Genomic DNA, 22,925 nt, shown 5'->3' on the forward strand with positions numbered 1-22,925 from the left:
TGGTTCTGTATACTTATGACACCTTTCAGACATGAGGATAGAATCACTCGTTTCTATGTAGGAAAAACGTAACATATGAAGCTGTCCTGAGAGCTCACCTCACTAATATGTAGCAATACATCATAGGTGGGGGAAAGTACAACAGCCCGTGCAGTCCCTGGTCAAGAAGATCTTTGGCAAAAGGTGCAAATACTCATTGCGTCTCTATTGCATAGCATCTTCACAAGAACTGTAATGTTCCTACCCAGTGCAAGAATTCCCCCTTGGACTTAGTTATTACTTCATTGCCTCTCAGATGCCAAAGGGGTTCTTAATTTTCTTTTCCAAAAGGAAGTTAACAGGCTCCTCCATAAATATCTCCTACTTGGTTTTATTCCTTGCCACCATTTAGAAAAAAATCAGATTGCTGCAATGTAGTGTTTAAAAAATCCAGTGAAATATCAGAGGACAGAATTATGTGTTTTGTATGATATTCTTGAGAAATAATTGAGGCACTACTGCTTCAACTTATCTGTCAGTCAAAGACCTTACAAGCCTTTCATGTGCAAACTAAACAATAATAATAATTTTTAAAATCCCACTCAGTTCTTTTATCTAGCTGGCTGTCTCTACACACTAGCATCAGAAACTGAGTTAACTATATTCTCCTTACATAACAAAATAAGGGATTTTATTTCTATGGAGCAAAAAGCAATTCTTACATATATACCAAATAACTATATGTTTGCTTAATGCTAGTGGTTGTTAAAGGCTCAGAAGTACCAATATGAACTGAAAGAATACATACACGGCAGCAGTGAAATCTGTAAACATCGTTGAGCGAGGAATCCACATTCCAATGCACGATGTAGTAGCTATTACCTAAAGAGAGCAAGAGATACAGCAAGATTGGCAAGGATTGGGGATAAAAATCATTTATGAAATTAAGAAATAGTGGCTAAAATCTGTCCTGTACTGAATGGAGCAAACTTTTCCTTGATTTTTAACATTTTTAGAGCTATCTTGTAAAAGGTTTAAGATATAGGGAAATGTGCCTTTCCAAAACTGAGGTCTGGAAACATAACCCAAATGCACTCTCAGAGGTCCCTGACTCAGCTCTGTCATGGCTCAATCCATTTAAAGTCATTTTGTATAAGAATGTTGTAGGATGCTAATTGTTGTTAATGAAAGGCACTTTGCATAGGCTCAGAGATTTTAGTTTTCAAACTGACTCATCCCACATTTTAATTCAAATATAAGTGTATGTGGAGGGTGGTAAAGTCATAGGTAAGCTTAGAGATACTTTTCTTTATATTGAGTTAGTGCTCTGGATATCAGTCCTATTGTTCAATAGGAATTAATCAGGCTAGTGAGTTATTCCTTAAGAAAAAATGTTCTAGCCAGCTTAGATCATTAAAATATGACCACCGGTATTTGATTCCATACAGGGTGCTGGCTCTGCCCTGAACAACAAAGTATCTTGTGACTTGGTAGAGTCCATCTTAGGAAACAAGAAGCATCTTCAATGAGAAAGCAACCACCAAAGCCCCATGACAGAGACAACCCATTCTCAGGATGCCTTTACTCTGGGATCATTGTGGCAACCTTGAAATTCCCTGTCTAGAATACGAAAGAAACCTTTTTCTATGCCAAATTTAATTTATTTCTTCAGCTTACCGGAGCAGCTGCATTTATCCAAATAAAAATTGACCTTTTGGAGGGAGAGATTTTCTGGTAGATATAGAAGACTTCCTCAACAAATACCAGGTTGGCAGTCAGTGTCATTAAAGTCATGATGGCAAAGAGAAATATTCCTGTTATATCAAGGCCTGGGTGGATAAAAAGATGTGGCAAAAGTAAACAACAATAGCACATTTTAAAGAATGAATTTAATCCAGCAAAAGTGAAAAAGTATTGCTATTACATTACCTTCTCTCCACAAAAGGAATAATTGAGCATGAAATTATTTCATGGTTCAGGGCCATAGAATTTTGCTCGCTATATTGTTATGGCTGCTGGCCAAACATCTTTTATTAGGCAGATCGCTGGTTAAGTTAAGGAGGGTTGGTTGATGTTCAATCAATAGGAGCAAATAGCAGATACAAGTGGGAACCCGCAAGAACTTATGGGAAGTAACTTATTTCCGGATCCCCTGCTATTTCCACTTTCTCTTTCCTCTTTCTACATCTTCCCCCCTTTTCCAGCTTCTTTCTCACCCGATAGCCAACCTACATTTATCTGCTCCTCTTTCTTTAGCTCCCACATCAGCCTTTAGCTAGAAAAATTATGGCCCAGTTGTGCGGTGCCAGCCACTGAGACAGACACACTTGCATGGTAGGGAACCCTCAAGGACCCAGTGGGGGGCACCTTACTTTCCCATGTATCAGTCTCCACACACTATTTCCTCTTTCTCCCTCCCCTGGCAACCCCCATATCTTTTCCCTTTTCCCTGCCTCATTCTCTCCTTTTCAGCCATTCACTAACCTACCTTTTATCTGCCTCACATCTTTAGCCATATTTATTATTTATTTACTTAATTTATATCCCACCTTTCTACACAGTGGGGACTAGAACAGTTTACATTATTTGCCTCTCCTCCTTTTTATCCTCACAACAACCCAGTGAGGTAGGTTAGGCTGAAAGTATATGACTGGCCCAAAGCACTCAGTGAGCTTCCACAGCAAGATGGGGATTCAAACCTGGGTCTCCTAGACCGTACTTTGGAGCTCTAGCTGCTATACCACACTGGCTTTTATAGAGTGGCTGATGCTGAAGAGTAGTAAGCGGCCAGGCCTAGCTGAGTTATGCAAGTCTGGTGGTATCAAGTCACCCAGAGGTTGCTTCTAGGCCTAGGGCTGCCAAACTCCAGGTGGGATCCAGAGATCTCCCAGAATGACAACTGATTTCCAGACAACAGAGACCTGACCCCCTGGAGAAGATGGCTGCTTTGGAGGGTGGAATGCATTGCATTATACCCAGGTGAGGCCCCTCCCCTTCCCAATGCCTTTCCTCCTCAGAACCCACTCCAAAACCTCCAGGAATTTCCCAACCTGGCCTGGCCCCAATGAGTTCTCCCTCAAAGGTCAGAACAGCCATGGAAAAGATCCTGTCCCATTCCTTTGCCTTTTACTCTCAAAAACCAAGCCTGGAATGCTGTAGCTGCCTAGCAGCTGCCACTGAGGAAATCCTTTTCTTAAAGCTGCAGGTATTCCTTTTATCATTTTGGAATTTTTAAAAAACCCAGTGGTTTTCTTTTTTAGATTTCAGATTTTTCTCCAAACCCTGGGCATTTTTCAAGTTTGTAGAAAGATCTGTCTTGCCCATTCACAGCTCCCATCACTGGACTTAAGTATCCTCAGATTTGGACAACTTGTCTATTAGAATGTACAAGTGGGGATCAGCAAGGAACTTGCAGGGGGGCATCCCTCCTCCCCTTTGCTTCCTTCCCTCTACCTCTTCTCTAACACACTTCCCCCTCTTTCTTCCCCCTCCTCTTATCTGACAACCTAGCCAATCTCCCTTTTGGCCCCACCCCTTCTCCGTCAATCTGGCCCCCTTATCTGTCAATCTGCCCCCTCTATTTCCCCCTCCTTTCTCCCCTTCTCCTTTTCTGTCAACCTAATCCCATATCTCTGTTGCACACCAACCCTTCTCCATCAATCTACCCTCCCCTTCTCTGTCAACCAACTGCCTCTCTATTTCTCCCCCTTTCTCCATCTACCCTTATGTACCAACCTATCTCCTCTCTTTTGCCCCTCCCTTCTCCATCAATCTTCCTTCCCCTTCTCTATCAACCTACCCCCTATTTCTTCCCCCTCTTTCCACCTCCTTCCTTCTCCACCTCTCCCCCATCTTTCTCTCTCCCCCCTCACCTTACCAGCTGTGACAGCTGCAGTGTCAGGAAGCTGCTCCAGACCCAGAGCAGCTTCCCTATCACTGAGCCAGGTGCAGCCCCAGGCAGGGCCTCGCCACAGAAGCAGTGGAGTCTGGGTAGGGTTGCCAAGTGAATTTTACTCACCGGCGGGGGAGCCTCGCCGTGCTCCAGGAGCCGTCCCTCGTCGTGTGGGCGGGTGCACCGCCAGCACGTCACCAGAAGTGACGCGCGACATCAATCACGTTGAGGGCGTGGCCCCGATCGTCGGAGGGAAAACCATAGAGTTTTCCCTCCGGCGATCGGGGCCATGCCCCCAACATGATCAACATGGTTGCGTCACCTCTGGTGACGCAGCCACGCTGCGCTTTGGGGGGTGGAGTTTCCCCCGGGCCCCGATTCCGCGACGGCAGAAATCGGGCCTCCAAAGCGGGGGTTTACCCGCCCCCCGCCCCCACTTGGCAGCCCTAAGTCTGGGAGCTGCTCTGGCCGTGGAGATTATCCCAGTTGCTGCCACAGCTAAGCCCAGAAAGTGTCCCGGATGCTGGTGCTGCTGTGGCCATGCTCAGAGAATCTTTCAGACACTGCCACTGCGGCTAGGCCCAGACAGTCTCCCAGCATTCACTACACCAACTGTGTCCAGAGAGGTTCCTGGCATCCTCCACTGCCATGACTGGGCCTGGAGCCTCTCCCAGCATCAGCCACCACCAGGGCTGGGCCCAGAGTGGCTCTCTGAAGTGGCCACCACCAGCTGTACTGGTAAGTGCATTGTCTGCATGTGCACAGACAATGCTTTTTAATTTAGGGGGATTTATACTTTCCCCCAATGTATTTTTTTAACATTTCAGATTTTTCTACAAACCTGGGAGGTTCCCTAAGTCTGCCAAAAAAAATCTGTTTAATGTCTGTGTGGCCCTGATCCACATATTTAGATATCTGCAGATGGGGGGCAGGCTTCGCTTTTAGATATATAGACAATTCTCCCGATGATTGGGAATCTCGTTGTTTTTTTTAATCAGGTCCCCATCTCCCTGTTTTTTAAACCAGGTACTCGGGTGACACCTTTTTAGCTGATTGGAGGGGCAGAGAAATAGCAGAAAAAGCAGTCTGAACTTTTGAACTGGGAGCAATAATAGTAGAGGGAATGAGCTAAATGTTTCTACTTAGTTAGCCAGAACTGTGTAAGTGATCTTAAAGTGTAGTTGTCTACTGAGGATCTGCCTTGCTAAATGGCTGTTTGCCTGTACTTGTATTCTATCTGTATATTTGTAAATAAATATTACACTGTAAATCACCAGCACTCCTTCTCAGCCCGAAGAAACTCAAAACTGTAGCACTGTTCCATTGCGGTGAGCAGAGCATATGATAATATACACACAGCCCCAACAACAATTGACAGACATTGCAACAAACTCTACCCTAATGTAATAATTCATGTACACATGTGTTAAACATAAAGCTCTCAATAGTCCCACTGGCTATGCATACAGTGCCACTGAATTCAGATAATGTGTAACTGCAGCTTTTCATGATAGGATCTCAATTCATAATATAAAACAGAAAATATTATGGATCTTCTTCAGGAAGCACAGACATCATCTGAAGTCTTGCCCTTTAATCCTAGTGAGGAAGAGACTGGTTTATCCAGCAGAGAGGAAAGTGCACTGTGCATATATTATTTATTTATTTATTCATTCATTTGATTTCTATCCCGCCGTCCCTGCCGAGGAGGGCTCAGGGCGGCTTACAAACAATTCAAAAGTACAATTCATAAAAACAGTAAAACACAATAAAACCTCTCATAGACTTATAAATTACTTAAAATAACAATCAATTAAGACAAGTACATAAAATGCTGGAACACACTCAAGTAACAAGCGGAGCGGTTCTTATAGCATAGTTTAAGTGACTGTTAGATGTCCATATTTCACACCGGTGCAGTTCTCATTTATTATGCGGCGGGCACAGGCCAGGAACTTCGATGGGAGGACCCAGCTTACAGGCTGGAAAGCCAGGGCACAGGGACATTCCCCGGTCTGTACTGCGGCTCCTCTTCTCTCTTATTCTTTAGTACTGTATCATATGTATGAGGTACTGCAAATAGGTTCCAGGGCCTGGAGGGTCATGGCAGCAAGGTCGAGTATGAACCGGAATTCATCAGAGGGTTTTCATATGCTTGATGGCAATTTTAACAGCCAACAAACTATTCCTTCAGTCTCAAAACATTGGATCAACAGCATGGCATTTTGACCTTATTCACAATCAGCTTGTCACTTTAATAAGTCTAAGATTCTTTGGTAATGGTGAGGGAATGCAGGGCATCAGCGGAATTCTACAAAAACAACAGTAAGATGCCCCAGCCCACAAACAGAGCAATCCTAGGCAAGTCTAAAATCCTATTGTGATCAATGTGTTTACTTCCATGTAAGTGTACACAGAATTTCAGCCATTGCCAGTTAGCATCGATGTTGGGAAGATAAAATAAAATATTGTTTTCCTGCTCATGCTTCCACAGGCCACTGTTGGAAACAAGATGCTGGACTCTACAGACCCCTGCAGGGCTCTCATTTTCTTACATTACAAAAGGACTTTACACAGAGTCACTGCAGAAGGATAGAGTAAAATACTTGGCAATTTTCTGACTTAAAACCTCCTAATCCAGTCCCCTTTAGATCACTCACTTCCAGGATTGCAGTGTTTAAATGTTCCATTTCTTGTTTTATGATTTTGAATTTACCTTGATTCATACATCTCACATTTCATCTTCTTATTATGTGTGCTGAATAGCTTTGGACTTTCCTTTTGATTCCATTCATGTCAACAACTGAACATCCTTTCAGCTTTAGTCCAGTTGCATAATTAAAAATTGTACTTGTACTTGTCTTCAGCTCTTCCCCATTAGATGACTGATTGCTATCCGACCTGAAGGGCCTGTTTTTCAGCACTGTGTATATATATATATTTGTGTTCTAGATTGTCTCATTATAGGGTTTCTGAGGTAAAAGCTGATCAGAAGTGGTTTACCGGTGCCGCCTTCTGAGCAGTACTAACCATGGTTAGCTGAAGTAGGACAGCCACTGTCCATGAAAGATCCTCCGCCAGTGTCACCTTCCACTACTGCAGCTGCCCGGCAGTTACCCTTCAAGGATTCCTCCACCCTCATCACCATTGGAACTGTCTGTTCTCTTCTGCTGATGTGGCCGTTGATTCCTGAAGGGGGTTGTGACTGACTGCACTTTTTAAGAAGTTTAAAAGTCCTGTTCAAACAATTAAGGGACTATGAATGGTTAATTCTTCACAGAGCCAGAGAGCCTTGAGTGAAAGGCTGCTCCAGGCAATCTGGTTGGTTAGAATTAGCTGAGCAGAAAAAGTCTTGAGAGAGTTGGATGCTGAAGAAATTCAGTCAGATTCCTGCCTTAACTGTGAAGAGATGTGTACTGAGACTGTATAGAAATAGCCCTGTCAGAAAAAGGGTTTAGTGCTGACAGAGTCAGATTTCTACCTTGACTGAATGCAATCTGAATTCAGCAGTAGCTGAGAACAGTTTGAACACAGACAGAAGAGGTGGGGAGTCTGGATAGTAGAGAAGTCTGGGTAGTAGAGAAGACTCCCATTCAGGCCAAAGGAAAGGGGATAGATCTTCTAGAGAGAGAAGAATCCCTACCCAGTCAAACAGGGAGAGTTATCTCTGAAGAGGGTAGAGATTCCTGGTCTGGTGTGATTAGAGACTGCCTGCAGAGACCTTAAAAATCAGTTAACAACTCAAGAAGAGAACTGTTGTTCCAAGAGAAAGGGTTTGGGTACTGGGAAGAGAGAACCAGCCTTCTGGGCACCATAAGAGTCAGTGATTATACAAATAAAGAGTATTAGAGTTTTTGAGAAAACACTGGAACAAAAGCCTCTCAATATAAAGTAACATCAAGAACCCCTCATTAGCCTGATATATGTGACAAAGGTTTGTGCATGTACTACTTTTACTTCAGTAATTTCAACCCCTGATTTCACCTGATCTTTCCCCTTTATGTTAAATAAAACCGTTTGTTATTTTTGAATTTTAAAAGCATCTCAAATGCCATTTTCAGGGGTTTCAGTTAAAGGGTGATCCTATTCCTTCCCTCAAGTTCCTGGGCTGAGCAAATAACCACTATATCTTACTGACACAGGGTGGGAGAGCCAACGTTTCTTCAGGGGAGAACATTACCAGTGCTGCTCAATCAGTGAAGGGTCAGAAAAATGGAGGAAAATCTAGCCGCTGAGGAAGGGAAGTGGATGGGGTGTGTCATAGGGGTAAATGCATCTTAGTCCAGTGTCTCAGCTGGGAATGACTGTGCTAGGAGTTTACCCTCTTGACAGAGTCAAAACTCCTTAAAGTATTGCTCTCAGCTTCACTGACCCACACAGATCCCCTCACCACGTTAAAGTGTGTGTCCAAGAGGGGGCCATAGCTAAATACAGTGGCAAAATACATAGCTAAATACAGTGGTAAAATATTTACTTTATTTGATAGAAGGACAATTCACCATAGAAGCAAATACAGATAATGCTGAGCATTCATATAGTACATATGATCATACAAAACACATCACATAGGTTTTTCAGGTGTCATAGCAGATGTGTGATGTGGTCTATGGGGTTGCGAAGAGTTGGACTCAACTGTGCGACTGAACAACAAAGTAGATGTTATAATGGTGCACTCACCCAGGCTCCTGCCAAATCTATGTAAAGTATGTGGTGGTGGGGGGGGGTGAGAGAAGCTGAACCCTTGCCTGACTCTTGCTTTCAATTCCTAAACTCCTGTGTTCCTGCCATTTTGCTCTTTACAGGGATTAATTTTGGTAACAGAGCCCCAAAGCAACCGGCCCAGAATTTGTTCCACCGACATTAGGTCAACAAAAATTATCAATATTACTATATGCAGAGGATATGGTCCTCTAATCTGTTGGCAAATGTGATTAAAAATGTATTTTATTTGTATTCTGCTGATGTATGTGTGTATAGAATGTACCTGCATTGTGTATGGGTTTGGGAAAACTGTGTGCTTTGGTCTGCTTGCATTTGGGAGCTGCTATGCCGATGTGCTCTGCCTGCACCAATATGCTAAAGAAGACACACACACACACCTACCCATCCTGCCTTGGGAAGAAGAATCATTCTCCATTACGCTCAGCCAAGAGGACCCTCTGAAACAACAGGTCTTCCACCATGAAGGAATTTCTGGATAACACGTAACCCTGATATCTGGTTTGCATCTTATGAGAGCTCTTCCTGTTTACAGCCTGAGAGTCAGCTAGAACATCTACACATCAAAGGTTTCCTGGGTACCAAGAGTTTCACACCTTGACCAGATGCTTCCATTGAGTTAGAGGGTAGAATTTAAATATTGCCCACTCCCAGTAGGTAGATACGTCACATCCCAGTAACCAATAGGTATAGGGAATGGGACGGACTACAGTTGGAGGTTGGCACAAATGCCAACCCCCAAACTAGGTGATAAAAGGCGAGGTTCAACCTTTGTTCTTCGCTAGCCATCTTTACCCCACCTTTGTAACTTAATTTCAGCCAGCTAGCAAGCCAGCTAGCTAGCCATCTTTATCCCACTTAGGCAACTTAAGCTCTACTGCAGGTAATTCTCACGTGCTCTCTTGGACTGCAGCCAAGAAGCCCACATGTGTTGGCTGGTTCCATCCGTGTGAAGTAGAATCCCTCTAGCTAGATCTTTTGTTCCCGCATTCTTCATTGAGAAGATCAAACTCTCTCGTCTGAATTAGATAAGTATAACCGGCATCCTTTTGTGTGTTACTACCCAGTTAGTCAAAGATTATTTTCTATACTGATTGCTTTCCATTTCTATTGTACCTAAAGGATCTTGTGTGTTCGTGAGTGTGTATCAGTTTTTGTATGATTGTGAATTCCAATATTATTCAGTAAAGACAACATTTATACTTTAAACATCCCGTCGTGTTGTCTCTTTTATGATTCTGATCCCTGTATACATTGGTGCCCAGAACCCACCAGCCCCCATTATACATAAAACGGATTTGGGCTAAAGGATTAATCTCCTAACGGGGATTTCTCCTAACAAACCAGGATTGGATTAAAGAGGCTTTTGGATAACTTGGGTGACTACTGTACAGAAGAAAAGCTTACCATCAACTACTCAAAAACTAAAGTAGTGGTCTTTCAAAAAAAAAAAAAGCCTAAAAAGTATTCTTGGAGTATACAAGGTACTCCAATAGAACAGGGTAAAAATTACAAATATTTGTGTCTAATATTCAGTGAAACCTTGAGCTGGAATGCCCACATTGCCTCCTTAAAATCTTCAGCAAATAAGATCATTGGTGTGGTACTGAGATTCTATTACAACAAGGAAGGTCTACTAATAGATCCAGGCCTTAAACGTTTTGTCAGCAAAGTAATCTCGCATATACTATATGGTATAGAACTTTGTGGGTTGAAAGAACAAACACTTTCTAGCTTGGAGGTAATCCAAAATCTTTTTTTAAGGCGTATCTTGGTACTTCCAAAAGGGGCACCAGCAGCCCTATTAAGGGCAGAACTTGGCCTCCCCTCAATTAGGGCTCGCGCTCATCTAGCTTTACTAAAATCATGGAAAAAATACCAATTGATGCAAACTGAATCTCTTGGTAAACTTAGCTATTGTTTATCACTAAGTAAAGATAAAATTCGCTCTGATTTTGTTCATAACATAATTTCCCGTTATACAATTCCAGATGATTTACTGCGATCTTTAGGGAACAACCATGATCTGAGGCAATGGGTATTTAATGGAGATGCCATAATAGATTATTCTTTAATAATTCAGTCAAAATTTGCTCCCTGATACAAAGACATAAAGAAAGATCATTTAAGAGCTGTATACCTGGTAAATATTACCGCATACAAGCTTAGAACATCATTTACAGCATTGCGTTTCCAGACTATGTGAACAGAATTACTCCTGGGACGATACTTAAAAATACCCCAGGAACAACGTATTTGTATCTGTAAAACTTCTGTGGAGGATCTTTTTCATTATGTCATGGTCTGCCCATTGTACTGGGAACTGAGATGTAAGTTCTTGATTGCAATAATAGATGAATTGCAAAAATGTTCTGACACCGATAAATTAATATTTCTGCTGTCAGATGCAGACCTTAGCGGCTAGTAAAATCAGGGCCAAAAACATAGGAAAATGAAATGAAATTGAGCTGTAAAACAGCAATGTAAAACAGCAATGTTTGAGGCTGTGTATGTGTTTCTGGAGATGGGTATCTATATCTAAGATTTTTATTAATTTAAATACTGAATGTGCAGATTTTAGAGATTACTATATTTTAAATCTAATTCAAATTCCAGTGCTGTAAGTTGTCTATTTTGTATATTGTTTAAATTTAAATTTTAAATTGTAATGGCCAATGGCTACACAATAAGAACATAAGAACATAAGAGACGCCAATGTTGGATCAGGCCAAAGGCCCATCCAGTCCAACACTCTGTGTCACACAGTGGCCAGAAATACCAGTGCCATCAGGAGGTCCAGCAGTGGGGCCAGGACATTAGAAGCCCTCCCACTGTTGACCCCCCCCAAGCACCAAGAAGACAGAGCATCACTTGCCCCAGAGCCCCTAGCTATACCTTGTGGCTAATAGCCACTGATGGGCCTCTGCTCCATATGCTTATCTAATTCCCTTTTGAAGCCGTCCATGCTTGTAGCACCCACCACTTCCTGTGGCAGTGAATTCCATGTGTTAATCACTCTTTGGGTGAAGAAGTACTTCCTTTTATCCGTTCTAACCCGACCGCTCTGCAGTTTCATGGAGTGCCCACGAGTTCTTGTATTGTGAGAAAGGGAGAAAAGTACCTCTTTCTTTACCTGCTCTTTCCCATGCATAATCTTATAAACCTCGATCATGTCACCCCTCAGTCGTCTTTTCTCCAAGCTAAAGAGCCCTAAGCGCTTTAACCTTTCCTCATAGGGAAAGTGTTCCAACCCTTTTATCATTCGAGTTGCCCTTTTCTGCACTTTTTCCAAAGCTATAATATCCTTTTTAAGGTGTGGTGACCAGAACTGCACACAGTATTCCAAATGAGGTCTCACCATTGATTTATATAGGGGCATTATTATATTGGCTGATCTGTTTTCAATACCCTTCCTAATAATCCCCAGCATAGCATTGGCCTTCTTTATTGCAGTCACACACTGTCTCGACATTTTCAGTGAGTTATCCACTACAACTCCAAGATCTCTCTCTTGCTCAGTCTCTGCCAGTTCAGACCCCATCAATGTGTATTTATATTTAGGATTTTTGGCTCCAATGTGCATCACCTTGCACTTGGCCACATTGAACCCCATTTGCCATGTTGACGCCCACTCGCCCATCCTTGACAGATCCCCTTGGAGTGCCTCACAATCCTCACTGGTTTTCACCACCCTGAACAACTTTGTATCATCCGCAAATTTAGCCACTTCACTGCTTACTCCCATCTCCAAATCATTAATGAACAAGTTAAAAAGCAGTGGACCAAGTACTGATCCCTGCGGTACCCCACTGCTTACCACCCTCCACTGAGAAAATTGCCCACCTACACTCACTCTCTGTTTTCTATGAACTAGCCAGTTTTTGATCCATAAAAGGACTTGTCCTTCTATCCCATGATTTTTGAGCTTACTTAGGAGCCTTTGATGAGGAACTTTATCAAAAGCTTTCTGGAAGTCAAGGTAAATAATATCTATTGGATCCCCCTTGTCCACATGTTTGTTCACCCCCTCAAAGAACACTAACAGGTTAGTGAGACAAGATCTTCCCTTACAGAAACCGTGCTGAGTCTGCCTCAATAGGTTTTGTTCATCTATGTGCCTACTAATTCTTTCCTTAATAATGGTTTCCACCAATTTACCCGGTATCGACGTCAGACTGACTGGCCTGTAATTTCCCGGATCTCCTCTGGAACCCTTTTTAAAGATGGGAGTGACATTAGCTACCTTCCAATCCTCAGGAATGGAGGCAGATTTTAAGGAAAGATTACATATCTTTGTCAGGAGATCTACAAGTTCACATTTGAGTTCTTTCAGAACTCTCGGATGTATGCCATCTGGGCCTGGTGATTTTTCAGTTTTTAAGTTGTCTATCAGTTTTAGGACCTCCTCTCTCATCACCTCAATCTGACTCAGGTCTTCCAACACCCCTCCTGAAATCAGTGGTTCTGGAGTGGGCAAGCACTTCTCATCTTCCACAGTGAAGACGGAGGCAAAAAATGCATTTAGCTTCTCAGCCATTTCCCTATCATCCTTCAATACTCCTTTTACCCCTTGGTCGTCCAAGGGCCCCACTGCCTCCCTGGCTGGTTTCCTGTTTCTAATGTATTTGAAGAAAGTTTTATTGTTGGTTTTTACGTTTTTTGCTATATGCTCCTCATATTCCCTTTTTGCCTGCCTGACCTCAGACTTGCATTTTATTTGCCATAGCCTGTGTTCCGTTTTATCAGCCTCACTGTGACTAGCTTTCCACTGCTTAAAGGAATTCTTTTTACTTTTTACAGCCTCCATTACTCTGTTTGTTAACCATGCAGGCTTTTTCCTATACCTGTTTGTGCCTTTCCTAACCTGCGGAATATATATTTTTTGAGCTTCTAGGATCGTAGTTTTAAATAGATCCCAAGCTTCCCCAATTGTTTTGACCCTTTCTACTTTTCCTTTCAGTTTCCTCCCCACGTGTCCCCTCATATCAGAGAAATTACCCCTTTTAAAGTTAAAAATGGTTGTGTGAGTCTTTTTGGCCAATTCTCTATTTGTACAAATGATGAACTCAACAACATTATGATCACTGTTTCCAAGCGGTGCAATCACTTTTACATCTCTCACCAGGTCTTGAGTGTTACTTAGGACCAAATCAAGGATCGCCTCTCCCCTGGTAGGTTCCGTGACCATCTGCTCCATAGCACAGTCATTTAGAGTGTCTAGAAACTCAATCTCTTTTTCCCGACTAGAACACATATTGACCCAATCAATGTGTGGGTAGTTAAAATCACCTATTATTACACAGTGTTTTTGTCTAGTTGCTATCTTTAAGGCATTCATCATTTTATAATCCTCCTCTATCTTTTGATCTGGTGGGCGATAACAAACTCCCAGTGTTAAGTTTCCTTTTGGCCCCCCTATTTCAACCCATAGAACTTCCAGAAGCGAATCCAATTCACTTAGCCTCTCAATCTTTCTAGACTTTATACCCTCTCTGACATACAGAGCTACCCCACCTCCAACCCTTCCCCCCCTATCCTTCCGATATAATATATAACCGGGAATCACTGTGTCCCACTGATTTTCCTCATCCCACCAAGTTTCAGAAATACCCACAATGTCTATTTTTCCCTCCGACACCAAGCACTCCAACTCCCCGATTTTACCTCGGACACTTCTAGCATTTGTATAGAAACAGCTGTAATTTCCCTTACAAGTTAAGCCTGCATCCTTCCTCTTGCTATCTCGAGTCGTTGTCCGGCAGTCCATGTCACCAGCCATGGCCTCTGTGGACAATTTCAATCCACCTCCCTGTAGAAAAGCAACCGGTACCCCCTCACCTCTCTCAGATGAGCCAACCCGAACCAGAGACTTTTCATCTCCTGTCGGCTTTCCCCCAATATTCAGTTTAAAAGCTGCTCTGCCACCTTTTTGATTTTAAGTGCCAGCAGCCTGGTTCCTTCTCGGGACAAGTGGAGACCGTCTCGCCTGTACAGCTCCCTCTTGTTCCAAAAAGTATCCCAGTGCCTAACAAACCTGAACCCTTCCCCCCTACACCATCGTCTCATCCACGCATTGAGACTCCTGATCTCTGCCTGTCTCTCCGGCCCTGCGCGTGGAACAGGTAACACTTCTGAGAAGGCTACCTTGGAGGTCCTGGACCTAAGTTTCCTGCCCAGCAGCCTAAATTTCTCCTCCAGGACCTCACGACTGCATTTCCCCACATCGTTGGTGCCGACATGCACCACGACCACTGGCTCCTCCCCAGCACTATCTACCAGCCTATCTAAAACACGCGTAATGTCCGCTACCTTCGCACCAGGCAGGCAAGTCACCATACGGTCAGTACGCGGGTTCGCCACCCAGCTGTCTACCTGCCTAAGGATCGAATCACCCACTACCAAGAGCCCCCCTCCCACCCTGCTCAGGGATGGTTCCTTGGTGCAAAAGGAGAGCCGCTCACCAGCTGGGGAAGAGGTCCCTTCTGAGGGCACATTCCCCTTATCCTCAGCATGGTGCCCTGTTTCCCCTAGACCCTCATGCTCCCTGACAGCAGCGGGGCTGCCAGATCCAGAGTGGGACGAAGCTAACAAGTCCCCGAGAGTCTTTTCTGTGTGCCTAGCTGACTGTCTCTGCTTCTCCAGGTCAGCCACCTTGGCCTCAAGGGAGCACACACGTTCCCTGAGAACCAGGAGCTCCTTGCACCGAGGACACACCCAAGACTTCTGCCCAGTGGGCAGATAGTCATACATGTGACACTCCGTGCAAAACACTGGATAGCCCCCAACCCCCTGCTGGCATTCTGGCTTCATAATTCTTTTAAAATAAATAAATATAATCCCCCTTTTAAACCCTTGGTATTTATGTGGGTTTTGTTATCAAGTCAAATTATTTTACGGGAAAGACAAAGAGCCTAGGGCCTTGTCTTTCTGGCTCTTTTTGGGCTTCTTACAGCGCCCCTAGTCTAAGAGTCCCTAGGCTAAGAGCCACAGGCAAAGAGCCCTTTAGCTCACCCTTCGGCTCGTGCCAGAGGCTCGTGCCTCTGCCAAGGTGCTTCCTTAAATAGAGGCCTCCCCCAGCAGAGGTCAGGCAGCAGCTATTCAAATTCAAATTCACCCAGGCACTCAATCACAGGCAAAACAATGCCCCTTCCACTTCCTCTCAATTACAGGCAATCCCAGTCAAACAATGCCCGTTCCTCTCCCACACTCAATCAGCCAGGACTCTGCAAGAACTCTAAGTGCTTCCACACACTGCTAAACACAGTTTTCCCACAAAATATCCTTAGCTGAATTCTCTCAGCTGAAAGCAAGTAAAAGAAACCCACTCACCTCTCTCACAGCTCTCTCTCCTGCTCCTGCTCAGAGCTCAGCTACTACTACTACTACTACCACCAAAGCAGGATGCACATGATATACAGCCATTGTGGGACCAAAAGCACATGCAGGGGGGGTTCAGTACTTACCTTTCTGTGCTTGAAATCTCACCACCCCATCCTCCTCTGACAATCACTACATTTCAACATAATAACACATTCCTGACCCTCAGGCTCAGAGCATGTGACTTGCCTAATGCCTCTCATGGCTGAGGCAAATTGAACCAAGGATTTCCCAGTTCACAGTTTATAATACCACAGTGTAAGAACTCTCAAGAGTGTCATAAAATTCTTCTCATGCTTCGTATGAAATCTAAATGTGAGTAGGACGTTTTATGTGAAATGAGCCACTCTGGTTTAAAATGTTCCTGTTAATGAATTTGAACACCTGTTCTCTTGAGGACTTAAATTCACTGACACAATGACACCATGGATGTGAGTTTAATGGTACTTGTTAATCAGAACCTCAAGATATATTCAGTTTCAGACTTTTGATCCAAGACAATTAAAATGATCCTTTCTGATTTTCTTTCTGACATGCATTGTCACAATTGTTTCACCATCAAAAACCCAGGGATTGAGAGCTGGGAAGATGGCATCACTGCTTCTAATTGATGATGCTATGTTGTGATGGGGTCGCGAAGAGTCGGACTTGACTGTGCGACTGAACAACAACAATGTTGTGACACGTGAATATGGGATGCCCTGAATAACACACAAACATATTTTACAGAGAGGCCATCATATGAAAACCAGGCAATAAAATCCTGGTGTTACCTCAGGAAAGGAAGCACCCCCATCTATGAGCTTTTAAGAGTTAAAGATCAAAGCTTCCTCAGGTAACTGACGAAGGGAGCTTTAACTCTCGAAAGCTTATACCCTGATAATCTTGTTGGTCTGTAAGATGCCACTAGACTTAAATCTAGCTCTTCTACTGCACACCAACATGGCTACCTTCTGAAATGACCCCCATTGATGGTGATCGAGGAAGAGAACAGCGGGTGTTCATTTGCCACACTTGCATGAAAAGGCAAAATAGATTGCTATTAATATCCTGGCCTAGAGCCCCCCACCCCACCCCCAATCATGTATGATATGGCCTGATTGGTCAAAAGCAGGCTTGGTGAAAAGGGGGTAAACTCAGTTCCTCAATACAGGAGAGGTAACCCAGAATCCCTCCCAGCTGGGGAGGAAAGAGTCAGATGTTTAGCTCCCTTGCTGTAAATTGCCAGTCCAGTAGAACACACAGGGACAGAGTGGAACTCTGTTACTGCCAGCTTGCATCCTTTTCTTGGAGAAGAATGCCAAGGTAGCTCAGTAATCAGTGTGATGTAGACAGTACTCTCTTGCCTTGCATTTTACTAGTTCTCGGTATCATCTATACCAGTGGTGGTGAACCTATGGCACGGGTGCCAGAGGTGGCACTCAGAGCCATCTCTGTGGGCACGCGTGCCATTGCCCCAGCCAGGCTCAGACCATCATTAAAATGTCGAATTCTCTGCCAAATAATTTTAAGCAAATGAAAGCATTTGGGATTGCTTTCCTTACTTTGTTTGGATCATCTTAAGTTAATGTATGAGTTGTTTTTTCTTAAATAAAACCTCAGTATTCAAGTTAAATTGCCGTGTTGGCACTTTGCGATAAATAAGTGGGTTTTGGGTCGCAGTTTGGGCACTCGGTCTCTAAAAGGTTCGCCATCACTGATCTATACTGTGTTCTGAGCTTGTGTGCATGTGTGTGTGATTCGTCTGTAGATAATGTTCATTAGTAATGAATCTTTTCTGTTGTCTCAGGCTGCCTGTTAAACCTCTCCGACTGCTCGTAAGTTCTCCCATGGCCATTCATCCATGCAGAGATACCAGACACCTAGATGAGCTAGGGGGATTAGCTGGGGCTTGGAAGAGAGAGAATAATTATTCCATAGACACACATGCATGGATACCCCACTTTCATTTAATCAGATCACTGTGTGGAGTTGAGGAGGACCCACAGGGATGTAGTTGGTGGGAGCCTACAAAAAGGGAGAAAGGAGTAGTATTAAGTTTCCTCACCAGCAAGCTCAAGCATTCTCACATGCACTGATACCCCAGTCTCTTGGTCACTCACAGCATGGAAGCCAAGGAGAAGTAGGCCTATGGAGTTGTGGGATCAGGAAATGCTAAAGGATACATTTTCACTCTGCAGGAAGAGCTCTCTCTCCAGCTAACCACTGCACTCACATAGGCGCTATACAGATTATTATTTCTTTAGAACTGAAAAGTATGCAGACGGAAAGTGATTTCAGCTAAGCATACCTTTATTTAGTTCAGGACAAAGACGAAGGGACCAGCTCGCAGGCTGGTTATATATGTTCAGAAAACCCGCCACCAAGTACACCTAAACACACCCCCTACTCCCGATAGGCTATTTACAGTAACCGGGCGACCATTGGTCTCCCGGCTGAGAAGCTGGCCCTTTGATTGGGCCGGCTAGGATCCTACGGACCCATTGTCTTTGGACATGAAGCTATTGAAGAGTTGTGCCTGGCCAGCCCGGGCAAGTCCGGGCATGTCAGGCTGAATACATTACACCCCTCCCCCCTTGGTTCAGAAGGCACCCACAGACGAAGTCCTTCAAGTAGGCGGGTGGCTTCTTGGGGCGCGTCGAGCGTCGGGGCTCCGGGGTAGCGATGGGTTCGGTCTCGGGGGCCCTGGGAGCCGAGGGGCCTGGGGCCGACGAGGGCGCCGAGGAGGCAGGACAGGCTGGCACCACGGTGTGAGGTGCCTCGGGTTCCTCACGGAGAGGCGGCTGTGGATCCGGTGCCGGGAGTGGGGCCGATGTGGCAGGCTCTGGGTCCTCGTCCGGATCCTCAGGGTCCAGCTGTAGCGTGCGACGGCGCAGCTGATCTATGTGCCGGTGGAGGATCTGGCCATCCTCGCTGGAGACCTCGTACGAACGGGGGCCCTTGACCCGTACAACTCGGGCCGGGATCCATCGGGGCCCCCGGCCGTAGTTTCGTGCGTACACCGGGTCCTCTGGAAAGAACCCTCTGGCCGACTCGTACGTCTCGGTGCCCGGGGCCTCCGGGGTTGCTCGGTCTGGGTGTAACCGATCCAGTCGGGAGGCCAGGCGGCGGCCCAGCAGTAGTTCGGCCGGGGAGCGGCCGGTCGTGGTGTGTGGCGTGGTACGCTGTCCGAAGAGAAAGGCTGCTAGTTTATAGTCCCAATCGGTGGAGTCCAGTCGGCGAAGTGCGTCCTTTGTGGTGCGCACCATGCGCTCCGCCTGGCCATTCGTGGCAGGGTGGAACGGGGCGGATCGGACGTGGCGGATCCCGTAGTACCTGGTGAAAGCCTGGAACTCGGCCGAGGTGAACGCGGTTCCATTGTCCGTGACCAGCGTGTCGGGGATCCCTTGGCCGCTGAAGATCCTCCACATGGCCCGGATTGCGGCCTGCGAGGATGTGGAGGGCACGGGGACCACTTCCAGCCACTTGCTGTATGCGTCCACCAGGATGAAGAACAGCTTGCCCTGGAAGGGTCCAGCAAAGTCCAGATGGAGGCGGGACCAGGGACGGTGGGAGGATTCCCAGGCCCTCTCGGGCGCTCGGGGTGGTTCCGGCCGCGAGGCTTGGCAGGGCTGGCACCTCTTGACCACCCCTTCAATGTCCGCGTCCAGTCCTGGCCACCACACATAGCTCCTGGCCAGGGCTTTCATCCGCACCACCCCGGGGTGTGTCTCGTGCAGGGCGGTGAGTACCCGTTCCCTTAAAGGCGAGGGGATGACCACCCGGCTTCCCCACAGCAAGCACCCCTTGTGGGTTGAGAGTTCGTGTTTCCGGGTGGCGAACGGGGCGATGTCCTGGTCTCCTTTGGCCTCGGGCCACCCCCTCACCACCCAGTCCAAGACCCTTCCCAATGTCTTGTCCTTGGAGGTACAGCGTGCCACCTCCGAAACATGGACCGGCTGGTCCGTGAGGGCTTCCAGGCTCGCAACTAGGAGCGCGGGGGCCGGGTCCGGGTCGCACTTGGGGAGGGGCAGGCGGCTCAGAGCGTCAGCGTGGCCCATCGCCTGTCCGGGCCGATGGACGAGGTCGTACGCATACCCCGCCAGGAAGATGGACCAGCGTAGCACCCTGGGCGAGGTTATCTGCGGTGTCTGCCGGTCGGGTGCGAGGAGGCCCAGCAGGGGCTTGTGGTCCGTCAGGATCGTGAACGGACGGCCGTACAAGTAGTGGTGAAATTTTTTCACCCCTGCCACGATTGCCAACGCCTCCTTGTCGATCTGCGCGTAGTTGCGCTCGGCCGACGACAGTGTCCGCGAGTAGTAGGCCACCGGGACCTCGCGACCATCCGGTAGTCTGTGCCCCAGGACCGCCCCGACCCCATAGGGAGAAGCGTCGCACGCCAGCACCACGGGAAGGGCCTCGTCAAAATGGGCGAGGACCGCATTAGAGACCAGGAGGTCCTTTATTGTTTGGAAAGCCGCGGCGTGCGGAGGCCCCCAGACCCATGGTGCTGACTTGTCGAGGAGGCGGTGGAGCGGCTCTGCGACGGCCGCCTTCAGGGGCAAGAAGGAGTGGTAGAAGTTCACTAGGCCCAGGAACGCCTGTAGCTCCGTCTTGGACTTCGGGGCCGGGGCGTGCGTGATGGCCTCTACCTTGTCCTGGGAGGGGTGCAGGCCGGCGGCGTCCACCGCGAAGCCCAGAAACTCCACCCGCGGCACCCCCAGTAGGCACTTCTCCCGTTTCACCTTGAGGCCCGCCGCGTCGAAGCGCTGTAAAACGGCCCTCAGACGGTCTGCGAAGGACGAGGGGTCTGGCGCGGCGATCAGCACGTCGTCTAGAAACGGCTGAACTCCGGGGATGCCTTTAAGAAGGGAATCCATAAAAGATTGAAAGATCCCCGGCGCGACTGAGACCCCGAACTGGAGGCGGTGCACTTTGAAGGCCCCCTTGTGGGTCGCAATGGTCTGGGCCTCGGCCGTGGCGGCGTCCACCGGTAGCTGCTGGTACGCCTGGGCCAAGTCCAGTTTGCCGAACACCCGGGCCCCGGCCAGGGCCGCCAGCACTTGGCTTACTACCGGCACCGGGTATGCGTGGGGCTGTAGGGCTTTGTTTATGGTACATTTATAGTCCGCGCAGATGCGGACGTCCCCGTTCGGCTTGATTGGTGTGACAATGGGGGTTTCCCACCGGGCCGACGCCACAGGTTCTAGCACGCCTTGCTCAACCAGGCGATCAAGCTCGGCCTCCACCTTCGGCCTCATGGAGATCGGGGGCAGCCGGGACCTGATGCGTATGGGGCGTATCGCTGGGTCTAGGTCCAGGGAGATGGCGGGGCCCGTGTACCGCCCCAGGGTCCCATCGAAGACGCGGGGGAATTCTGCACACACCGCCCCGAAATCCTGTGCTCCAACCTGGTTGATGCCCGTAACGGAGAGCCCCAGGGCCTTGAACCAGGCCAGTCCCAACAAGCTGGAGAGGGGGCGGTCCACAACCAGTAGGTCCAGTTGGCCCTTGAAGCCCTGAAACTGGACCCGGAACTTGCCCCAGCCCACCACCGCCACGGGGTTTTTGTTAAAGTCCCGTAACCGGAAACCCCGTGACTTCTGTAGTGGTGGCCCCCCCTGAGGACACAGTGAACGGAGCGTGTCCGCGGATATTATGGAGTAGGTCGACCCGGTGTCGATCTCCATGGTGCAGGGGGCTCCCTCTATGAGGACCGTCACATGCATTTTATTTGGGCCGTCGGGGGGCAGGTTACAGACCTGGTGCTGTGGGAAGTGGGACGACACGGTGTGGAGCTCCAGGGGCAGTTCCGCGGTGGTCTGGTGGGTGGCCGATCTCGGTCGTTGTCCCTGGGACCGGCAGACCTTGGCGATGTGTCCGGCCTTGTTGCAGGAGCGGCAGACCGCATTCCGGAAACGGCACGACCGGCGTTCGTGGCCCTCCCCGCAGCTGGCGCACTGGCTTGGAGACGGGGCCTTGTTGGTCCTGGAGGATGCGTGTTTTGGTCGCTGCTGAGTCCGCTGTCGGAGTTGCAGGACTTCCTCTTGGTCCGAGACGTCGGAGCCGCTGCTCACTTGGGTACGGTGGACCGCCTTGGCGCGGCGGTCTTGTCGCGCTTGTTCGTATGCTGAGGCCTCCCGGATGGCCTTGTCCAGGCTCAGATCGTTCTGGCTCACCAGTTTCCTCTGCAGCTTCGGCTCCCGGAGTCCGACGAGGAACTGGTTCAGGAGGGTATCGTCGAGGCTGGGGAAGGAGCACCGGGTCGCCAGGCTCCGCAGCGCCGCCAGAAAATCGGAGGTGGTTTCGCTGGGGCCCTGAACTCTTGCGAAGAAGTCCAACCGCTCCACGTACTTCGTGGGTTTGGGAGCCAGATGGTCGGTCAGGGCCTGGACTAAGGAGCTGTATGACTCGTCCTTCGTTAGTTTGGGCGAGATTAAGTCCTTGAGGAGCCGATGGGTCTGGATTCCGCAGTGGCTCAGCAGGTAAGCCTTCTTCATCGCGTCATCCACCACCTTGTGGATGGTGAAGCGGCTCTCCAGCGTGTCCAGCCAGGTGTCCCACAGCGAGGGCTGGGAGAGATCGAAAGCGGGCAGGCTTTCAGTTGCGGTCGCGGTCGCCATTGTGTTGCAGCCACGTGGTGGGGTGGCCTCTGGAACGGCGATGGCGTCGGGAGCGTTGTGGAGGCCGCTGCTGCTCTCGGGGTCAGCAGGGAGCGAAGCGGAGCCGGGAGCTGCGCGATGAGCGGTTGCCGGAGAGCTGGGAAGCGAAGCGGCGCGGTTCCCGGAGGTCTCGGCGTCGGGGCTCGGTGCGGTGCTCGTGTTGGCGTCCGGGTCTTTGTTCATGGGGTCGTGTATCCCACCTTCGTCGCCAGTGAAAAGTATGCAGACGGAGAGTGATTTCAGCTAAGCATACCTTTATTTAGTTCAGGACAAAGACGAAGGGACCAGCTCGCAGGCTGGTTATATATGTTCAGAAA

The 22,925-nt window shown here is 47.7% G+C and overlaps 1 protein-coding gene across 1 annotated transcript in view; it reads right to left on the reverse strand.

The window, feature by feature from the left end:
* LOC107114016 (organic solute transporter subunit alpha-like) overlaps positions 1 to 22,925 on the reverse strand; it is a 40,345-nt gene that overhangs the window by 7,473 nt on the left and 9,947 nt on the right. The window contains exons 3-4 of the mRNA XM_015415434.1: positions 1,657 to 1,808; positions 784 to 861 (exon numbers count right to left, since the gene is read on the reverse strand). Of these exons, the coding sequence (XP_015270920.1) occupies positions 784 to 861; positions 1,657 to 1,808 (230 nt within the window). The remainder of the gene's footprint in view (positions 1 to 783; positions 862 to 1,656; positions 1,809 to 22,925) is intronic.

Source organism: Gekko japonicus, unplaced genomic scaffold (assembly GCF_001447785.1).
Source record: "Gekko japonicus isolate JY-2015 unplaced genomic scaffold, Gekko_japonicus_V1.1 scaffold1295, whole genome shotgun sequence".
Lineage (NCBI taxonomy): Eukaryota > Metazoa > Chordata > Lepidosauria > Squamata > Gekkonidae > Gekko > Gekko japonicus.